General features: G+C 42.9%; 1 protein-coding gene across 11 annotated transcripts in view; it reads right to left on the bottom strand.

Moving 5' to 3' along the window:
- rbfox1 (RNA binding fox-1 homolog 1) overlaps positions 1-20,985 on the bottom strand; it is a 1,792,700-nt gene that overhangs the window by 59,469 nt on the left and 1,712,246 nt on the right. For all 11 annotated transcript variants that reach the window (XM_080206634.1, XM_080206632.1, XM_080206635.1 and 8 more), the window contains one exon: positions 2,482-2,614. In XM_080206634.1, the coding sequence (XP_080062760.1) occupies positions 2,482-2,614 (133 nt within the window). The remainder of the gene's footprint in view (positions 1-2,481; positions 2,615-20,985) is intronic.

Here is a 20,985-nt window from a genome sequence, read left to right as displayed (position 1 = left end):
TTGAAACTTCACACCCCTACCTGATGTTCTCCTGGCACTCCTGTACCATGTCACCTCCTCTCCCTTCCCAGTGAGCCAGGTAAAACAAAGTATGTCACTTTATATTGTGTAAGTGTCAAAGGTCAGAATTTGGTTATCATGTTCATGCACTAGATGTGCTCAGCCAGAACTAACGATCCAAGCGGAATAGATAACACTACTGCCAAAGGGCCTCATTGACGCATTGTACCAGAAGGTTTATTTCAGCATCCCGAGGAAGGAAGCAGTTACATTCAGCCAATGTTGCTCATACAACATCATCATGAGAGATCTGGAATGTTGCTAATCACAGGCATTAAGATCCAGAGCTGTCAGACAAAATAGATGCATTTAAGGATAGAATTTAACTGGCAGCTGAACAATTGTATCAGGAAGGAAGAGAGAGAGAAGGATATTTTTAGGATGAAACAAGATGGGAGGAGTTTTATTTGGGGCGTAAAGACTGGCATATATTAAAGAACACAAGGTGAAAAAATAAGAGCAGGAATGTGACCCATCAAGTTTGCTCCAGCACTCAATATGATCCTGGATGACCTTCTGCCTTAACTCCACTTTCCCCTCCCCCACGTCCCCGAACATCCCTTGTTTTTCAAAGAGATCAAAAATTTACCTATCCATGAGATTGGCTTATATCTGTGCTGTAAAGCTCGACATATCTCATATTGTCAGTTGCACAAATCACAAGCTCTGATTGCTAGTTTAATTAACACTCAGTGTCTGTTCATGCTGTCAGTGAGGCAGATGGCCTGAAATTCATACACCGGAGGGGTGAGCTGCTTAGGAACTGCAGCAGCCACCACCACCTAATGGACGTTATTGTGCTGTGGTCATTGGCCCAGCTGGGAATCAACCTCGGGCCTCTCGATCAAGGAACCCGTTTACCACAATCGCACCTGGAAGCAACTTCCCATTTCCATTCCAAGTCCATTATGGTCCCCTGATATATAAGGATGATAACTCCAGTCTCCAGAATCTGGCATCAGGAATAATTTTCCATGCGGAATTTAGGGGGTAATTCTAACCCCCTTGGTGAGAAAGCAGTGGAATCAGATCAGCTTTATATTATGCCCTGCTCAATATGAAACGAGACAGATTAGATAAAAGTTATCCCGTGATCTGATAAATGAATTAAAGCACAACTATCAAAACTGTGGCCCTGAAAGTCAACACTTCACCTCCCCTTCTTGGACTGAAACTTAAATCCCAGAATAGATTGGAAGGCTTGAGTTCAAAATAAAGCTTCCTTCAATGGATAAATTTATAATCTAACAAGTGAAGGTCTTTCAGACGTACAATTGGCAAGAGAGATGTTTACCAATATTTGTAATGGTTGAATTAATTGCGATGGTTGAGTAAATCATGAAGATCATGAAGTCCATGAAGATGGCAAAGCAAAAACAAATACTATTTTCATTTGCCAAATCATGCAAGTGGTTTTCAGAGCTCTGTCCAACCTCCTTAAGAATCAGATGTTTGTAATTATCAAAAGAAATACATACCTGATTCCAGCAACTTATTCTCTACAACATTCAGTGTCTGACAGACTTTACTTAATGATCAGTGACATTTCAAACACTTCAGGCTGGATCTTCCCACTCATCAAGACATATGTGGGGGGAAATATGTGGGGGGGTTGGCATTGGGGTTTGCTGGCAAAATAGAAAATATTCGGGAGTCACGTTGGATCGCTCCCAGATGCAATCATGTTGCCGGGGAAGTTTCCCAAGGATGAGCTGGGAAGAGGCAATCAATTCAGGGGGATTTTGTCAGTGGAGTGACACCTTCAGTACGACCAGTTCAATGGAGGTGGCCAAACTTCTTCAGGCTGGAAGGCAATCAGAGCCAGAGGCTTCATGTCCCATTACTAGGGGCTTGAGCTAGAAAGACCGCATTCACTGTCAAATCCAACCCAGTGGAAGAGTTTCCCCTCCACCCTGATGATCCTGCCAGTCTTCAAATTGTTCATTTCAGTGCTGGTCAGCGAGGGTGGCATCACATTGAGGTGTTCTCACCTTTCAGACCCTGGCCTGCCTCTGGAAGGGACACTACTTCCACTGAAGTTGTTGATGTTCCAGAGCTGTCAGTTCTCTGACTGGGCCTGCCACATCAATAGCCTGCCCACCATCCTTGATTGGACGGTGAGCAAGGAGACGGTCAATTGGCAGAGTGCCTCATGGAAGGTTGCTGAGCGGCTAACAAGAATGGATTTCAGACCCCAATCAGGTCCAGGTGTTGGGATCCTGAGGCATGTTCAATACAAGGTTCACCATCATACAAATCACTGTTACATTTCCTGACTTTAGGCAAGGTTGGCTTCTTGCAGGAGTTTTCACCATTTGCATGTTGTGTCAGCTTCTGTGGTTAACCAAGGCCAGCATGCACTCAAGTGGAAAATGCTTCTCAAACTATTAGCCAACTTTTTCTTTAAACTAACGTACTCACCCGCCATAGGCTGGTATGGGAGGAGGGGGCGCAGCTGCACGAAATGTGTTATACACTGTACGTCCTCGACCTCTCAGGTGTGCCCCTCGGTAGGCAGCAGCTGCAGTGGCAGCTGGGTAAGGGAAGCCAGGAACTAAAAGAGATAAAACAGAACATTCAAATTTCCTCAGATGGTGTCTTGTTTGTATGCACTTTGCTAACAAAACCCACATGTTGAAAAAGGAGCACACAGCTGCCAGAGATATCCTCGGCTACAAGATTACATTAAAAAAAAATCACATTTCACTTTATAGGATTCTGCAGCATTTCTGATTCACGACCACTCCAGTTGAGTTTTTGGATGGGGCAAAGTTATTTTTTCAAGTCGACTGCATTTACTTAAAAACCATGTTAAAATATTCAAAGACATCAATTGTGTGACATATTGGTGTGGGTACGTATGTGATCGGCTGACTTGGTGCCTTCATATTTGATTTCAGATTGATTTTTCCAAAAGCCGACGAACCTTAAAATGCATTTTATCCAAAAAACCTTTTGCTTCGATTCTAATCTCCAGCAGCAGATAGCAAGATGTCACTATTTCAACAGATCTGACCGAATTATATGAAACCTTAAAACTTAATTCAGCTGAGCTCTGACATATTGGTGCATGGCAGCAGTCAAATCACTATCTATCTGTAGGAATTGTGTGATTACTAATACATGGCATTACATGTCCAGATTTTGCTAATGTTGTTGATGTCCACACTTGCTGTTATTACTGGGTGAATGTGATAGCAACTTCTGGCATTGCAGTTAACTTGGGGCATTTTTCTTTGTGCTTGCCGCATCAAATGAATTATTTTGACCATGATTAATTAACAGCCTCACCTTTAAAGGAAATTCAGCTCTACAAACTGGAGTTTTATCTTGCTGAGGTGTATTGTGGAGAGATCCTTACAAGGCTTCTGAAAATTTCCAGCAAACAGAGACACTGGGGAGCCTTAATTCATATTAGACTGATTGCAGTAAATATTTGAGAACATCATTGCTTTGTGCAAGAGACAGCAAAATATGTTAGCTCGCCCCTGGGAAACTTCCATAGCAATAATGTTAGCCTGTGCCTGTGGGGCAGCAAGGTGGCACAGTGGTTAGCACTGCTGACTCACAGCACCAGGGACCGGGGTTCAATTCCCGGCTTGAGTCACCCTCCGTGTGGAGTTTGCACATTCTCCCCATGTCTGCGTGGGTTCCCTCCAGGTGTTCCGGTTTCCTCCCACAGTCCAAAGATGTGAGGATTAAGTGGATTGGCCATGCTAAATTGTCCCTTAGTGTTAGGGGGACTAGCTGGGATAAATGCATGGGGTAATGGGGATAGGGCCCGGGTTGGATTGTGATCAGTGTAGACTCAGTGGGCCAAATGGCTGCCTCCTGCACCATGGGATTCTGTGATTCTAAGTACACTGCAAGAGTACAACATTTCCACCTTCAAAATGTTTGGCTAGTTGAATCCTACATAAATTCCAAAATGCAGCATTAATGTGAAACAGGTTCATGAAATGAAATAAATAATCTAATGCATCAGCCCGAAAGATCATAAAATTGTAAGAAATGAGAGCAGGAGTAGAACATTCAGCCGATCGAACCTGCTCCACTCAGTAAGAACATGGCCAATCTGACAGTGACCTTTACTTCACTTTCCTGGCTGGCCCTTGACTCCCTCATGGATCAAGAATCTGTTTAAACTTAATTTTAAATATAGTCAAAGGCCCAGCCTGCAATGCTGCCTGGGGAAGAGAATTCTATAGATTATCCAACCTCTGAAAAGTTTCTCCTCATCTCCATCTGAAATTTGAGTTCTCTTATTTATAACCCCACTCCATCCCATGTTGTAGATTCCCCAAAGGGGAAACATCTCCCTTCTCAAGCCCCCTTAGAATCATTTACATTTCAATAAGATCACCTCTCATTCTTCTAAACTTCAATGAGCATAGACCCAAACTACTCGACCTCTCATAAGACGAACCCTTCCATCCCAGGTGTCAGTCTGGTGAACTCACCCTGAGCCGTCGTCTGACCACATGGATGAGGCTGGCTCACAAAGAGTCTGGTCCCCAACAGCTGAAAAGGCCACTGTGCCATTTAAAAAAAAAGGCTGAACCGTAGCAGCAAAGCATCACAAACCACTTGAAGAACAAAAAAAAAATTCACGCCATCCGCAGAGTTTTGATCTCTCTTATGTACAGATTCTAAATTAGCAATCACATCCTGCATAATTGAAAACCAGTTTGTATAAGTGGATTTTATCAAATTCAATGAGTAGTTTTCCCGAGACTGCACGGATCAATTTCAGATATGTCATGGCTCTCAGCAAGTCAGTGCAGCGATTCAAACCAAAGAATTTTCCAACAATGCAACCATTTTACTGATCAAATTACAATACGACAAGCAGAGATTCTGAAGTCTTATCTGGACCCTGTAGCTGTTGCTAAGAGATTTATTTTTGGCATTATTTGTGGACTACAATGAAGACAGGTGAACTTAAATCTTCCAGCAACAGATAAAACATGGACTAGTTCCATTTCCCTTCTTATTTCTTCAACTCTGATAGCACGCCGGGGTAGTTTTTCTGTCGTCACGGCCTGGGAAGTAATGTAGCAGAGTAGATTGCCCACCTTTGATTGAATTTCACCGAAAGGCGCAAAAGCTCTCAGCAAATTACGGAGATAAATGACTCAACCTTGCATATTCTACATCAATTGTGTTTAACGCTCTCTCTAAGCTGCAGTTTTAAATTTTGACGCTCATTACTATATATATATACGCTAGATCTTCAACCTCTTCACCAGAAAATAACAATTTGAATAATCTGTATGAATTATTCAGTATGTAATACAACAGGCAATTTTATGATTGCTTTCAGAACCAATGATAAAATCCCTGACTAATGCAGAAAACCGCGAAAGGTGAAAATGCACTCAGGGAAATGCAGAGACGGTGCTCGCGTGTCAGAAAACTGTGTAGGTTAGTACATTTGAATGAGAATATTGAATTAAACATGCCAAATGATTGAACAATTCCATTCCAGCTCCAACTTCACGAAGCCTTGCACCAGGTCAGAGTCAGGCTTCTCCATGCACCTTTCTCAATAATTATATCAGGCTGTTGAGCAGACCTGCAATACAACAAGCATTTATATGTACATGTTCATCAGCCTTTTTCTCGGCCCCATTCAATTACGATCTTTATCTGAGTCCTCTTCAGCAGAGCTCGTGTGTAATCTTCCCTGTCAGGGTCAGTCCAGTGGTGGCATATAGTGGCCAGCCCTCTTGAGCAAGGCATTGGTCAGTTCCATGGTGCAGCAGTGGGCTGGGAGATCCCACACATGTACCCTCTGGATCCCTGGAAAGAGCTGGATTTTCAGAGCTTCAGTCATTTTCTAGGCCTTGGGTGTCCACTGAGGCCTACTGATCTCGGCCAGCTCTTCAGCATTACGCCGAAGTCAGTGATCATCTCCTTTGAGAGCTGCAGTTTCCATCGACACTCTTGCTAAGATATTTGCATTCCTGGTCCGCCCTCCCTCCCTCTGCATCTCTTCTCCTCCTTAAAAGGGTGGCAGTGAAGACTGGGTGTACCAGTCCCAATCCAGCTGATCTCTTCACTCTCCCCCTCTCCTGCACTATCTTTGGATTCAACCTTCCCTGGAATATTCCACTTGCTCCTCCCCTTTCAACAAGTGCAAATGCCTCTCCGCATACTGTTTAGAGAGTCCACCACTACAATCAACTAGCGCTTTGGCAGAAAGACCACCAACCCAAGCAGTTCCTGCCTTTCAACCACCATTGAAGGCTAGCAAAGGCTTCTCCACCCCACTCCTCCCTGGCGTCCTTCAAGGCAGCTAACAACGAACCAATAAAACTGTGGCCAGAATTGTCCAGCTGTTCACATCCCACTGTTGCTGCCAGCGAGAATAGAGAATTTAGGGCTCAGCCAGATCTCCGTTCACCACAGCGGAATTGGAGAATCCCAGCTGTGGATGAGGTCAAGAATCCGGCCCTATGGGTGATTTCCAGAGGTGACACACGGGGGCCACACCTCAATGCCACCATGTTTAACCAGTTGGGGATCTCACAGCCTACAATCCCCATGTGGCACTTATTGGATTCAAAACTTTACATAAATGAAAGTCAGCCCTATGCAAATGAATCTGAACTATAATGTGAAGGAGCTTTACTGTAGTCCTGTCATACCATGGGACAGCACTGCCAGCCTCAGACAGCACTGGATGGTCAAGCAACAGTTCTTGGGTGTCTGAAAATATTAATATAAAAGGGCAGGGTTGGGGCAAGGAAATTGCAGCCCATATATAATAGTGGATTTCAGGGTGAGGGTGAAGTGGGGTTTCAGAGTGTTGATTAAACATGAGTGGACCAGCAACTTTGATTAAGTTTGTTTCAAGTTTTAAGTTTATTTATCAGTGTCACAAGTAGGCTCACATTAAAACAGCAATGAAGTTACTGTGAAAATCCCCTATCGCCACGCTCCGGCACCTGTTTGGGTGCACTAAGGGAGAATTTAGCATGGCCAATGCACCGAACCAGCATGTCTTTTGGACTACGGACGGAAACCGGAGTACCCAGAGGAATCCCATGCACACATGGGGAGAAGTGCAGGCTCTGCACAGGCAGTGACCCAAGCCAGGAATCAAACCCTGGTCCCTGGTGCTCTGATGCAGAAGCGCTAACCACTGTATCATTGTGCCGCCCCATGCCTCTGAGCACGATATCAGCGATGGTTGCTCCAATTACTCCCAGCACCAACATCTCCATGGGGGTCAGCGCAGGCAACCATGCCTGGCCCCACCATTCCCACTCCCCCTACTCCTTCCAGCCAACCTCCCTGCCTTGACCCACTGGTTCGCTGGCTTTTCCATCTAGTTTGGGCCCCTTGTCCTGGAAGAAAGAGGGAAGAGGGTACATGTGTTTGAGACGCACCCTCCAGCTGTTGAATATGTGAGTTCCACCTGTGAAAGCTGTGAGATGTGAGTATATGGCCTTTCAGCAGTGGCTAATGTTTGAAAGTGAGGTGAGACATATGGATATGAGTTTAGAGTTACGCTCGACGTTAAATGCTGCAGGCAAGTGAAGTAACTGTGGTAATTTGTGTGAGGCTAGTGGTACAGTAAGGAAATGACACACAAGGATGCATTCACCTTGACCACTGGTGTGACTTTTTGTTGCACTACATCTAGGTTCTTGGTATTCGACAGGTGGCATTGCCCATCATGGCAATAACATCATTCGACCATAAAAATAGGCTCTTTGAGCCTGCTCCGCCCATCAGTAAGATAATGATGAATCTGATTCCACTCTCCTGCCATTCTCCCTAAACCCCTTTCCAATCAAAAATCTGTCCAACCTTGAATGTGTTCAATGACTCAGCCTCCACAGCTCTCTGGAAGAGAACTCCAAGGACTAACAATCCTCAGGGAAAATAAATCTTCCTCATCTGCACCCTAAATTGGAAACTCAATTTTAAAAAGTAATCAGTTCCCACTGCTTAGCTTTTGTCTGAAAGAGCCTCCTGGCTCCAAGGGGTGACAGCCTCCCTCCTACTGCTCATTTCCTCCCATAACTGCTGCCCAGTGAGTCATAAAGAATACTACTTTCACTGAATAAGTCAGTTCAGTTTTACACAGGGTGACTGCCTCTTAGCTTTTCACACAACGTGACTCCAATCAAACATGGTGGGTCTGCCACTGGCCCTGGTGAAATCCATTGTGCACAGCAGTCGGAAGTGAAAAGCTATCCAGGAAGGTTCTCTGCACTTGCTTGCTATGTTGGATCTCTGGTAAGAACTTAATGGGTTGTCCATAAAATTGGTCCACCATTTTTCTCCAAGTCCTGCTCACTGTAGGACTTTGAGTGTTTCATTGAATTTCATACTTATAATAACAAGTTCCTGAAACATGATTGTAGTTTGGCTAAGCTACCAGAGGGGAAACCGGCTCTATCATTCCTTAACAAAAAGTCACGCAATTGACTGGTACAAAATGCGACACAGACAACATTCTTTTGCTGACTGTAGAAACACATTTTTCATTTAAAAAATGTCATTAATGATCTGACACATCAAGTTATCATTATTTACACAATTTGATATAATTTGATATGACAGTGACATTTAGAGGACTGATCAGTGGTGATGATGAATTAAGCACGAAACTGATGTTATCATCTGTGTTTAAACAGCTTTAATAGTGGGGGAGCGAAACCCAAACAGCTTTAAAAAGTAGGGGTGGATAGAAAGAGGAAAAAGATAGAGGAAGAGTGAACCCATGGTATAAACAAATTGATTTTCAGGAAGTGTCTGGAAATGGGGAGAGTTATATCAAGGTGAAAGAGTTGAGGGAAGGAGGGAGGTACAGCCAAAGGCTCTGGCACCAGTCAAGGGTCAAAGGTTCTTGGGTTCATGTCACACTACATGCCCGGCTTGCAAACTGTTCTGTCTTGAGACAATTTGTACCCCTTTAACCTGTGATTATCCCTCTCTCCACGTGCAATGTCTGTACCTGTAGAGACTTGATTACCTGAAAAGACTCACATTACAACCATTATCTTGCAATTGTGTCTTTGTCTATAAATGCCGTGTTTGTCAAACCTACCTCTTCACTCACCTGATGAAGAAGCAATGCTCTGAAAGCTCGTGATTCCAAATAAGCCTGTTGGCCTTTAACCTGGTGTTGTGAGACTTATTACTGTGCTTACCCCAGTCCAACACTGGCATTTCCACCTCATGGCCAGTCAAGGTGTGGTGGTAATGTGGAGGGGCAAAGCATGACCACTGTTGCCATGGCTGAGGCTGGATTTCCACCCATGATGCAAGTGCCTCTCCAATCATAGCCAATTTTATTACCACAGGGTTATGTGCAGACTCACCGTTTTGCCTACTGGGGAGTTCCACTCAAAAGAACACAAAATTCTGATGGGATCGTTTGTAGCGTGCAGCTGCTGACAGCCACGGTATTGTCTGTGAATTGGAATACTTTATCAGCAAAATTGTGAATCCACCCCTTCAGCCTGTGCTCTGTGAGTCATTCCACACACCTTATCATAGAATCATACAGCGCAGAAGAGGCCTTTCGGCCCATTGAGTCTGCACTGACACATTAGAAACACCTGAACTCCCACCTAATCCCATCCGCCAGCACTTGGCCCATAGCCCTTAATGTGACAAGTGCTCATCCAGATACTTTTTAAAGGGATTTATCAGCCCCGCCCACCCGCAGGATCTTCTGGTCCCATAATGGCTGGCTTGTCAGATATGCCGTGGTGGGACCCATTGTGCCTGTGCAGGAAGAGCCTAACCCTAATTTTCCACAAAAACGGTCTGTCGTAGAAGTCCTGTTGATTTGCTGCAACACATTGTGGAGATATTTCACTGTGATGTTATGGTGTGCCTATGATGGAGGGCGTGGATTTTAAGACAGTATTTATTTGATTAGTAACTTAGGATGATATTTTAACTCAGTTGAAACCTGCCCACTTACATTGAGCAAAAATCAGGCCCTTATTTTCTTGCAGCTTCCCCCTTGCAGGAACATTTCTTTACCAAGGTAGCCTGGTTGATTCAGTGAACTAGCAAGAGTGACGTACAAATGCAAAAACAATCTCTTCATTTAAAAAACTTCATGAAGAATCATGAGAAAACTGCCAAACTACACCACAGCATTTCAGCTATAACCTAAATGGCTTTACCAACAAAATAACATTACACAGTGGCACAGTAGTTAGCACTGCTGCCTCACAGAACCAAGGACCTGCGTTCAATTCCTGGCTTTGGTCACTGTCTGTGCGGAGACTACATGTTCTCCCCGTGTCTGCGTGGGTTTCCTCTGGGTGCTCTGGTTTCCTCCCACAGTCCGATAGACGTGTTGGTTAGACGCATTGGCCATGCTACATTCTTCCTCAGTGTAACCAAACAGGCGCCGGAGTGTGGCAAAGAAACTTCCACAGAAACTTCATTGCAGTTTTGATCTGAGCCGACTTGTGACAATAATAATAAATAAACTTAACTGCATTAAATTGGGATCTCATGTAGATAAACTACAGCCTGGCTGGTGCGGCAAAATGGAAAGATAATGCACTGATTCAACTAGGGGTGATATAGTTTCAGATTTGGGAGATGGCCTATTGTTAGACTGAATAAAGTGAACTTTGACTGTGAATTCATTAATATCTGATATGGAGGGTAATGGGTGGCTGAAATGCAAAGTGCCCCCAGCACTGATAAGTCTCACTTTAATGGCCACAAACATTACAATTAGGCTCCTATTGCCATAAGCTTCTTACAATGAAACTAAGGGAAATACTTACTTTCCCTGAAACTTAAATAAAATGATCTGATTTGGATTGATTTCCCAGGTCCGGCACTATTCCATGTAAAGTAACATTTGTTATTTTATATTTTTTAAGCTTAAATGCTCGCTATGCATACAGCAGAATACTTGGCAGGTTCTGAGTCAAAGTGTCTGCGCTAATGTTTGCAATTAGTTTCACACTAGTGTCAGGCCCTGAACAGACATATCATATTATGAACTTTCAGTCAAAGATTGACAAACAGCTAATTCGACTGCTGTAAATCATGTGACTTCTGGATTTGGATTTGGCATTTGGATTTTGGATAGTATCCAATCTGCAGGGATTATGTAATTAAACATGGACAGAGGTGAAGGTACCTTGTAGGTACTTGTGGAACTGACACATCTCATTGTTTAAGGATGGGCTGTCACCCAAGGCTGTGAAGTTTCTAGGCTACCTGCCTCGATATTTCATAATAGGCACAAGGAAAGATAGAAAGTTAAAGGCCACCGTAAACTTCCCATTATACTGCGATGTGCTTCCCATCCAGATTAGACTGGACGGGTCTCATAAGTGTTAAGCCAGCCATCATGTGATTGAAGCTGGCTTCAAGGATTGCATGCAGGATGCAGCAGATCCATAAGAACCAATCATCATCAGCCAGTCTGAGAATCAGACTCTGAAACTAGCTGCAAGTTATCAAGCAGCCAAAGTACTAAACATGTTCCAGTTTCAAAGTTCACTTGAAAAATAACCTCCTAGATAGCTGACTATAAGATAATCTGCTGTGAACCAATCACTTTACAAGACCCTCATTTCAAAGAACAAAGAAAAGTACAGCACAGGAACAGGTCCTTCAGTCTCCAAGCCTGTGCCGATCATGATGCCCTAATTAAACTAAATAAAAAACCTTCTGCCCTTATATAGACCACATCCCTCGATTCCCTCCCCATTCATGTACCCAACCAAATGCCTCTTAAGTGTTGCTAATTTGCCTGCTTCCACCACCTCCTCTGGTGATGCGTTCCAGACACATTTAATTTTAAATCATCAGATTCACTCAAAAAACTATAGAACACAGAACATTATTGCGCAATACAGGCCCTTCGGCCATTGATATTGCACCGACCTGTGAAACCAATCTGAAGCCCATCTAACCTACACTATTCCAATATCATCCAAATGTTTATCCAATGAACATTTAAATGCCCTTAATGTTGCGAGTCTATTACTGTTGCAGGCAGGGCATTCCATGCCCTTACCACTCTCTGAGTAAAGAGCCTACTCTTGACATCTGTCCTATATCTATCACCCCTCAATTTAGAGCTAGCTTTAAATAGAGGGGGATAGATATAGAACAGATGTCAGGGGTAGGTTCATGCTAGCCATCTCCATCCGAAGAAAAAGGCTCTCACTACCCACCCTATCTAATCCTCTGATCATCTTATATGCCTCTATTAAGTCACCTCTTCTTCTTCTAATGAAAATAGCCTCAAGTCCCTCAGCCGTTCCTCATAAGACCTTCCTACTATACCAGGCAACATCCTGGCAAATCTCCTCTGCACACTTTCCAATGCTTCCACATCCTTCCTATAATGCGGCGACCAGAACTGTATGCAATATTCCAAGTGCAGCTGCACCAGAGTTTTGTAGAGCTGCAACATGACCTCATGGCTCCGAAACTCAATCCCTCTACCAATAAAAGCTAACACACCATACGCTTTCTTAACAACTCTATCAATCTAGGTGCCAACTTTCAGGGATCTATGCACATGGACACCGAGATCTCTCTGCTCATCTACACTACCAAGTATCTTACCATTAGCCCAGTACTCTATTCCTGTTACTCCTTCCAAAGTGAAGCACTTCACACTTTTCTGCATTAAACTCCATTTGCCACCTCTCAGCCCAGCTCTGCAGCTTATCTATGTCCCTCTGTAACCTGAAACATCCTTCCGCACTGTCCACAACTCCACCAACTTTAGTGTCATCCGCAAATTTATTAACCCATCCTTCTAAGCCCTCATCCAGGTCATTTATAAAAATGACAAACAGCAGTGGCCCCAGAACAGATCCTTGCGGTACACCACTAGTAACTGAATTCCAGGATGAACATTTCCTATCAACCATCACCTTCTGTCTTCTTACAGCTAGCCAATTTCTGATCCAAACTGCTAAATCGCCTCAATCCCATGCCTCTGTATCTTCTGCAATGGCTTACCATGGGGAACCTTATCAAATGCTTTACTGAAATCCATATACACCACATTAACTGTTTTACCCTTATCCACCTCTTTGGTCACCTTCTCAAAGAACTCAGTAAGGTTTTGTGAGGTGCAACCTACCCTTCACAAAACCAGGCTGACCTCATGGAAAAACTGAAATTGTAAATCAGAGTCAAATACCTTTTAGCTGTAAAAATGCAATATTTAATTTTTGTATGTGCATGCAGATGTGTGAGGCTGAGTGTGTGACATTGTATTAATTCAGGGCAAGTGTATGAGAATACATAACCTTTAGTTTAACCTCACAAAAGCTTGCTGCTGAATTAGTTAATTAGAATGCACACTCCAAGGATAAGAAAAGGCACACCTCCTTCTATTAAAGAAACATGTTGATTACTGTCAGTAACAGAACACCTATGTTCCCTCCTCGATACTTATCAAAGGTCACCATTGGAATTGTACTAATCAAAACCTGTGCAAATAATTTTTAAAAAATCATTCCGCCAAACTTGCGCACTTCTGTCTGGGAAGTGAAAAAGTTAACATGAACACCTGCAGCAAATAAAAAATCTTGTAAGCATAATTAAATTGAAGTGAATGAATTAATGATCAGCACAAGAATTACATTAATAGAAATAACATAATTCAAATAGCAAAAAAGTTCTAGGAGCATTTCAATTAATACACTGATAATGTTCCTTCAGCAGGGTTAAATATAAAGCTCTAATGGAATCCATGAATTTTAAAATGTCTATTATCAAAAATGAAAGACTGGTTCTTGCAGTTGGGGTTGGCTACACTGTAAGGCAATACCGTAATGACTCTGGCCCTACTATTGTCACCTAGCTGTTCTGCTTTTCAGTTTAAAGACCTTGCAAGATCCTTTTTTTTCAGAAACATGAAAGCTTGACAGTAATCCTGTTAGGATTTAGATATAAAGATACAACCTGCAGGAAACAGAATTACAGTGCCATAAATGGATGGAAGAATGAAACCATGCAGTCACACTCCTATAAGGCGAGCCGAGGTGCCACATTTTTATATGCACGGTATCACCGAAAGCAATTTTTCATTGTTCCAACCCAAACCAGAGAAGGTTGTTTCATTTATACAAAACATTGCTGCTGGCAATACAAATGGGAAAATCATACATATATTGCAAGCAAAATGAATCACAGATGAACATTGCCAAACCTTTGCGGCTGATATTATGACTAGCTTATGATTTGAAATTGATTAATTATAAACTTTTCATTTTCCATGTGTGCTTTCCACATTCCCCAGTAGAGCCGCATTGGTTTCAATATTGTTTTCATCCACACCAGTGGATTTAAAGGGATGATTGAATCCTTTATTGAGTTGATCGGGTAAAATTCTTGGTTGCAGTCTTTCTTTTCAGCGATATCCAGAAGGGGCTACCACGGATGAGGTAAAAGGGACAAAACTTAAGAGAATCTAATCTGCAGCAAGCTGTTGAACGATTTTCAAGGACCCGGTGCTTCATTATCTGCTGGCGAAGGTTGCAAACAAGTTGGCACCTGGTCTTCAGGAATCATGGTTTTGCAGCAGTGAACAAAAATGGGTTTCAACTTTCAATAATGAATTTCAGAGGCAGGATTTTCATCTGTTATTCCTGATTACATGGAACAGCGACAGAAGCAATGGGAAAATAGGGTTGTGTGGTCTTCTTGTGCTCATCAAGATTTCTTCCTATTCCCAATGGAAAGACCACTGCATTTTTTAAAATTCATCTGTGGGATATGGGTGTCGCTGGCTGGCCAGCATTTACTGCCCATCCCTAGTTACCTTTGAGAAGGTGGTGGTGAGCTGCCATCTTGAATTGCTGCAGTCCACTTGTTGTGGGTTGACCCACAATGCCGTTAGGGAGGGAATTCCGACTATTTGACCCAGCGACTGCAAAGGAACAGCAATATATTTCCAAGTCAGGATGGTGAGCGGCTTGGAGAGGAACTTGCAGGTGGTGGTGTTTCCTATATGTCTGCTGCCCTTCTGTTTCTTGATGGAAGTGGTCGTGGGTTTGGAAGATGTTGTGGAAGGATCTTTGGTGAATTGCTGCAATGCATCTTGCAGATAGTGCACACTGCTGCTACTGAGTGTTGGTGGTGGAGGGAATGGATATTTGTGGATGTTGTGTCGATCGAGCAGGCTGCTTTGTCCTGGATGTATACCTTCTCTGCCTCTCATGTTTAAATTCCAGCTGCAGGTCTAATCTTCTGGCCCATCCCCGAGACACTGCTCTGCCAGATCGGCCTGGTATTCCAAATAGTGGTGTGTATGGTCCAGTTGCTCACCAATTTTGCCATCAGCTCTTACTTATATAGTCCTCGACTACCTTCTTCCTTCCTTAGGGCTCAGCCACTCCTTTTAATGTCCCATGCCACTTCTTCAGTACTACAGCCACTGCATCACTGCCTCCCCTCTTTGGTAAACACAGTAAGAAGTCTCACAACACCAGGTTCAAATCCAACAGGTTTATGTGGTAGCAAAAGCCACTAGCTTTCAGCGTGCTGCTCCTTCATCAGGTAAGCTCCAATACCGGCATCTCCACATTATGACGACTCCTCTTTGGTCCCAATTCTTTCCGTCTTGGTGCTTGAAGCCCGCACTGCATCAACAATAATTTCTGAGGCAGGAAATTGATTTGGCTTGCAGTTGTGGCAAAGTCAGCACTGCGGTGCGGGTGGGTGGCAACAGGCCCGAAAATCGAATCTCAACTCCCAACGAAGGAGTTCAAACAGAAAATGCCGGAAAATCTCAGCGGGTCTGTCAGTATTAGAGAATAGAGCCTACATTTGGGGTCAGGAAGGCCCTTCTTCAGAGCTGAAGGTAAAGAAAATCAGACAAGATTTATACTTGGGGAGGGGTGGGGGGAGTAGGCGGGACTGTAATTGGACAAAGGGGATGTAAATGGTGATGATAAAGGCTGAGAAAGGTGCTAAAAGCATTAAGTGATCAGAATGTGTGAATGGCAGAACAAAGGTAAAGATCATTAATATCCACAGATGCTGTCAGACCCGCTGAGTTTCTCTAGCGTTTTCTGTCTTTGTTTCAGATTCCGGCATCCACAGCATTTTGCTTTCTTCTAATGAGAAAGACTATGTTGCTGTCCTATTTAGAACAAAGAACAAAAACAGCCCGGGAAACAGGCCCTTCAGCCCAACGAGCCTGCACCGCCATTTTAAGATTACCAGTCCCCCCTCCACCCATGACCCTTATCTATGCTTATGGCATTCCACATTGAGGGAAAACTAATTTAGGGACAATTTATTACCTCCAATCAGCCTAATACATTTACACTGAGAAATGTCTGATATTCTGTTGAAAAATTAGAAAAATAACCTTTTTACAGGCTAGATTTGAAATGGCATTTTTGACTTCCTGGGTCAGCTCATTGGTTTTCACGATTTCTCCAACACAAAACAAAAGTCTAATTCTAGAAACATCGCTGAGAGCATTCAATGACATGGCATTGTGGCATGGGACATGAAAATGTCATGTCACCTACACGTACACATACAAAGTGAATTGATGTTTCCAGCATGCCACAGGTTGAAGCTTTTCTGAAAATAATGCTTAAAGTGAGATATTTCCACAGTAGCTTTGTTTCTTTTCAATTTTTTTATATATTAGCCAAATGCCCGCTGTGACCAAAGCATCACTGTGTCTCAAAATCAATATAATTAATTTTCACCAAATTTACTGTTAACCATCACATCACTGTAATGTATTCCAACTCTGTTCAAAAAGGGAAATAGACAAAAAAAACAGGGAACTATAGACCAATGAACCTGACGTCGGTACTGGGGAAGTTGCTGGAGTCCTTTATCAAGGATTTCATAACTCAGCATTTGGAAGGCACTGGCATAATCAGACAAAGTCAGCATGGATTTACAAAAGGGAAATCATGCTCAATGAATGTGCTGGAATTCTTTGAGGATGTAACTAGTAGAATTGACCGAGGAGAACCAGTGGATGTGGTTTATTTAGACTTTCAGTAGGCTTTCGTCTCACTTTACAGACTACCATGTAAAGTTATGGCACATGCGATTGCAGGTAATGTCTTGAGATGAATAGAAAGCTGGTTAGCAGATAGGAAGCAAAGAATTGGCATAAATGGTTCTTTTTCTGATTGGCAGTCAGTGACTAGTGGGGTTCTGCAGGGATCTGTGCTAGGACCCCAACTGTTCAGTATATATTAATGATTTGGAAGAAGGAACTAAATGAGTTATCTTCAAATTTGCAGATGATACAAAATTAGGTGGGAAGATGAGCTGTGAGGAAGATGCAGAGATTCTTCAACGTGATTTGGACAGGCTGAGTATGTGGGCATACGCATGGCAGATACAGTATAATATGGATAAATGTGAAGTTACCCACTTCAGTAGCAATAATAAGAAGACAGACTATTACTTGAATGAGTGTAAATTGAGAAAGGTGTATACTCAACGAGACCTTGGAGTCCTTATGCATCAGTCAATAAAAGTGGGCAAGTACACCTGGCAGTAAACAGGGGAAATGGTAAGTTGGCCTCAAAGCGAGAGGATATCAGTATAGGAATAGGGATGTTTTGCTGCATTTGTATTGGGTGTTGGTGAGACCACACCTGGAGTATTCTGTGCACTTTTGATGTCGTTATCTGAGGAAGGATGTCCTTGCTATAGATAGAGCACAGCAAAGGCTTACCAAGCTGATTTCTAGGCTGGCAGATCTGTCATATGAAGAGAGTATAAGTCGGATAGGATTATATTCAGGGGAGTTTAGAAAGCGAGAGGGAATCTCATAGAAACTTATAAAATTCCTAACAGGTTTAGACAGGGTAGATTCAGAAAGACTTTCCCAATGGTGGGGGAAGTCCAGATCTAGGGGTCAAAGTTTGAGGATAAGGGGTAAACTTTTTAGAACTGAGGTGAGGAGAAACTTCTTCACCCAGAGGATGGTGAATGTGTAGAATTCACTACCATAGAATGTAGCTGAGGCCAAAATGTTGCCTGATTTTGGAGCTAAAAGGATCAAAGGATATGGGAGGAAGGGGGGGAAAATCAGGGTATTGAATTCGATGATCAGTCATGATCAAAATGAATGGTGAAACAGGCTTGAAGGGCTGAATGGCCGGCTCCTGCTTCTGCTTTTAATCTTTCTACATTTCGACATAACTGATTTACGTCAGGTAATTCATTCTAAAGCTAGGCCCTTCATAGTTTAATATTTATAGTGAGACTAAGAAAGAAATGGTTACATGCATCACAACAAAAGACATTTCACATCTGCGGGACAGTGAAATCCTTCTTTCAGAATGATCAAATTTCAAAATCAGAACCAAAAAGTAAGCCTGCTGAAGAACTTGTGTCAAGATGTGCAGGCATCAACAGTCCCTTCAGTGACTTGACAAGGCCAAGAGTTGAGAGAATTTAACACTGCCAGGTGTCCCTCGAGTGAATTCTGACCTTAGTTCAAGAATCAGTTCCCCCATTTATACCATTGTTTGAAATTTGGCATGTCCGCTACAACTCTCACCAACTTTTACAGAGGCACCATAGAAAGCATTCTTTCTGGTTGTATTACACCTTGGTATGTCTCCTGCTCTGTGCAAGACCACAAAGGATCATGAACGAAACCCTCCATCACTCAAACCAGCCTCCCACCCACTGACATTGTCTACACTTCCCGATGTCTTGGAAGATCAGCCAGCATAATCAAGGATCCCATGCACCTCAGACATTCTTTCTTCCATCAAGAAAAAAATACAAACACAAGTCTGAGATCATGTACCAACTGACTCAAGAACAGCTTCTACCCTGCTGCATCTCGTATTAAGCTGGCCTTTGTCTACAACCTAGCCATGACTGTAACACTACATTCTACATTCTCTCCTTTCCTTGTCTATAAATGATATGCTTTGTCTGTATAGCACACAAGAAACAATACTTTTCACTGTATACTATTACGTGACAGTAAACCAAATCAGATCAAATTCTTCCTATTGGAAAATTGGTTCTGACTTAAGATGTTTTGACTAACAGCCTGACAGTTAGGAACAAATTGTGTTGTAAGTCCAAGGATAGCCTCTATTGTACTGACAGCAATGGAAGATGGTAGGAATTTGTATAATGATGCAGTGCGGAGTGACATATGGAGTATCGGAGTGAAGATGCAAAGATTATGGGAGAAAACTTGAAGAGAGAGTAGTTTCAAGTATCTTGGGTCAGTGGTGACAGATAATGAAATTATGAAAATGGGAAATGAAACAATGGATTAGCTCTGATTGGAGTAATTGGAAGAAGTCCAATGAGTGTTACATGATAGAAAAGTATCACTGAAACTGAGAGGAAAAATCTACAGGATATTAGTGAAACTGCCTTGTTATATAGTATAGGGCAACATCAAGAAGAGAAGAACCATAACTGGATATCAATGACATGCAAGCGCTAAGATAAATGGGCGGAGTAACAAAAGGGTACAAAAATCAAGAACCATCATGAGCTGAAGCCTGCCCGCTTTCTTTAGGTGACATATAGCATAAAAAGAGCTTTTTTTTAAGGTAATCAAATAACATTAATCTGCCTGATTAGCAAGTGTTTGACCTTTGTAGAACAATATTTCACAAGTACTTAAGTTTAAAGTTTATTTATTATTCATGTTGCAAGTAGGCTTATATTAACACTGCAATGAAGTTACTGTGAATATCCCCTAGTCCCCACACTCCAGGACCTGTTCAGGTACACTGAGGGGGAATTTAGCATGGCCAATGCATCTAACCAGGTCTTTTGGACTGTGGGAGGAAACAGAAGCACTGGGAAGAAACCCAAGCAGACCTGGGGAGAACATGCAGACTCCACACAGACAGTGACCCAAGCCGAGAATCGAACCCCGGTCCCTGGTGCTGCGACACAGCAGTGCTAACCACTGTGCCAACTAATTACATCAGTTGGTTGAAAAGTCAACACCATGGAGAACCGCAAATGAACAGTCACAAGGTAACACGATGCTTCAGAGGTTTGGAACTAAATTAGAACTGGATCACAGATTTTTTTTTATGCTCCTGATTCCTAAAATACTGATCCCTGCAGAGATTCAATATTCGAGATTCAAGTGACTGTATTCAGCTTCTCAAAATATACATTCAGCACACAACAAAGCTCAGCAGCATTAAGGAAATGTTCAGGTTACCTTTTTGTGCTATATTTTCATTTCCATATCTTTTATCCTTCAATGAAATAAGATCATGATTTTAAATGACTTAAACCATATACTGATATTTTCCTATGAAGGTTACATATCATGAGTGGAATTTAATGTCTTCTGCTGTGTGGGTTTGGTGGCATGAGGGTGGGGACCCTGCTGCCTTCCTGTCACTGCCCTGACTAAATCCATGGCGGGAAAGCCCATGGACAGCCCTCACAACTGTCAACAATTGAACCCCTAAGTGAGCAATTACTGCCCGCTTCAGAGCCAAATCCCACCACCACTGGTGTTATCCCTATTTGGATCAGTTGCTATCTTTGTAGTGGGATGGGTCTCTTGTTCAAAAGCACTCAGTACTTGGTAAAGAGTGAAAGAATTGAGAAGTGGGGCCCCACTGAGAGCAACTCACCATCCCTTGCTGCCAAACACCTTACCCCAAAATCCCCACCCTGCAAACATCTTCTGCCATCACTTACCCATGCCTGGGTCCATCAATGATCCGAACCATTGATGGGTGAATGTACCTGTGCTGCTGTCCTTCCTTCCCTGTAGTGCCACCCAATAATGAGGAGTTACCACCCCCTGACTGTCCCTGGGGTCCTTAACCCATCAATTAATCATCCGGTTTAATTCAGTGGGCATTCCTGAAAAGAAGTGATGCAGGTCTCCTGCTGGTAGGTGAGACCTCAGTCGCTTCAATTAAGTGCACAGCTCACTCACTGTAAAAAGCAGGCTTA

This window comes from Carcharhinus amblyrhynchos, chromosome 18 (assembly GCF_965287045.1).
Source record: "Carcharhinus amblyrhynchos chromosome 18, sCarAmb.v2.hapA, whole genome shotgun sequence".
Lineage (NCBI taxonomy): Eukaryota > Metazoa > Chordata > Chondrichthyes > Carcharhiniformes > Carcharhinidae > Carcharhinus > Carcharhinus amblyrhynchos.
Note: the sequence above shows the minus strand (reverse complement) of the source record. Positions and strands in the feature narration are given on the sequence as shown.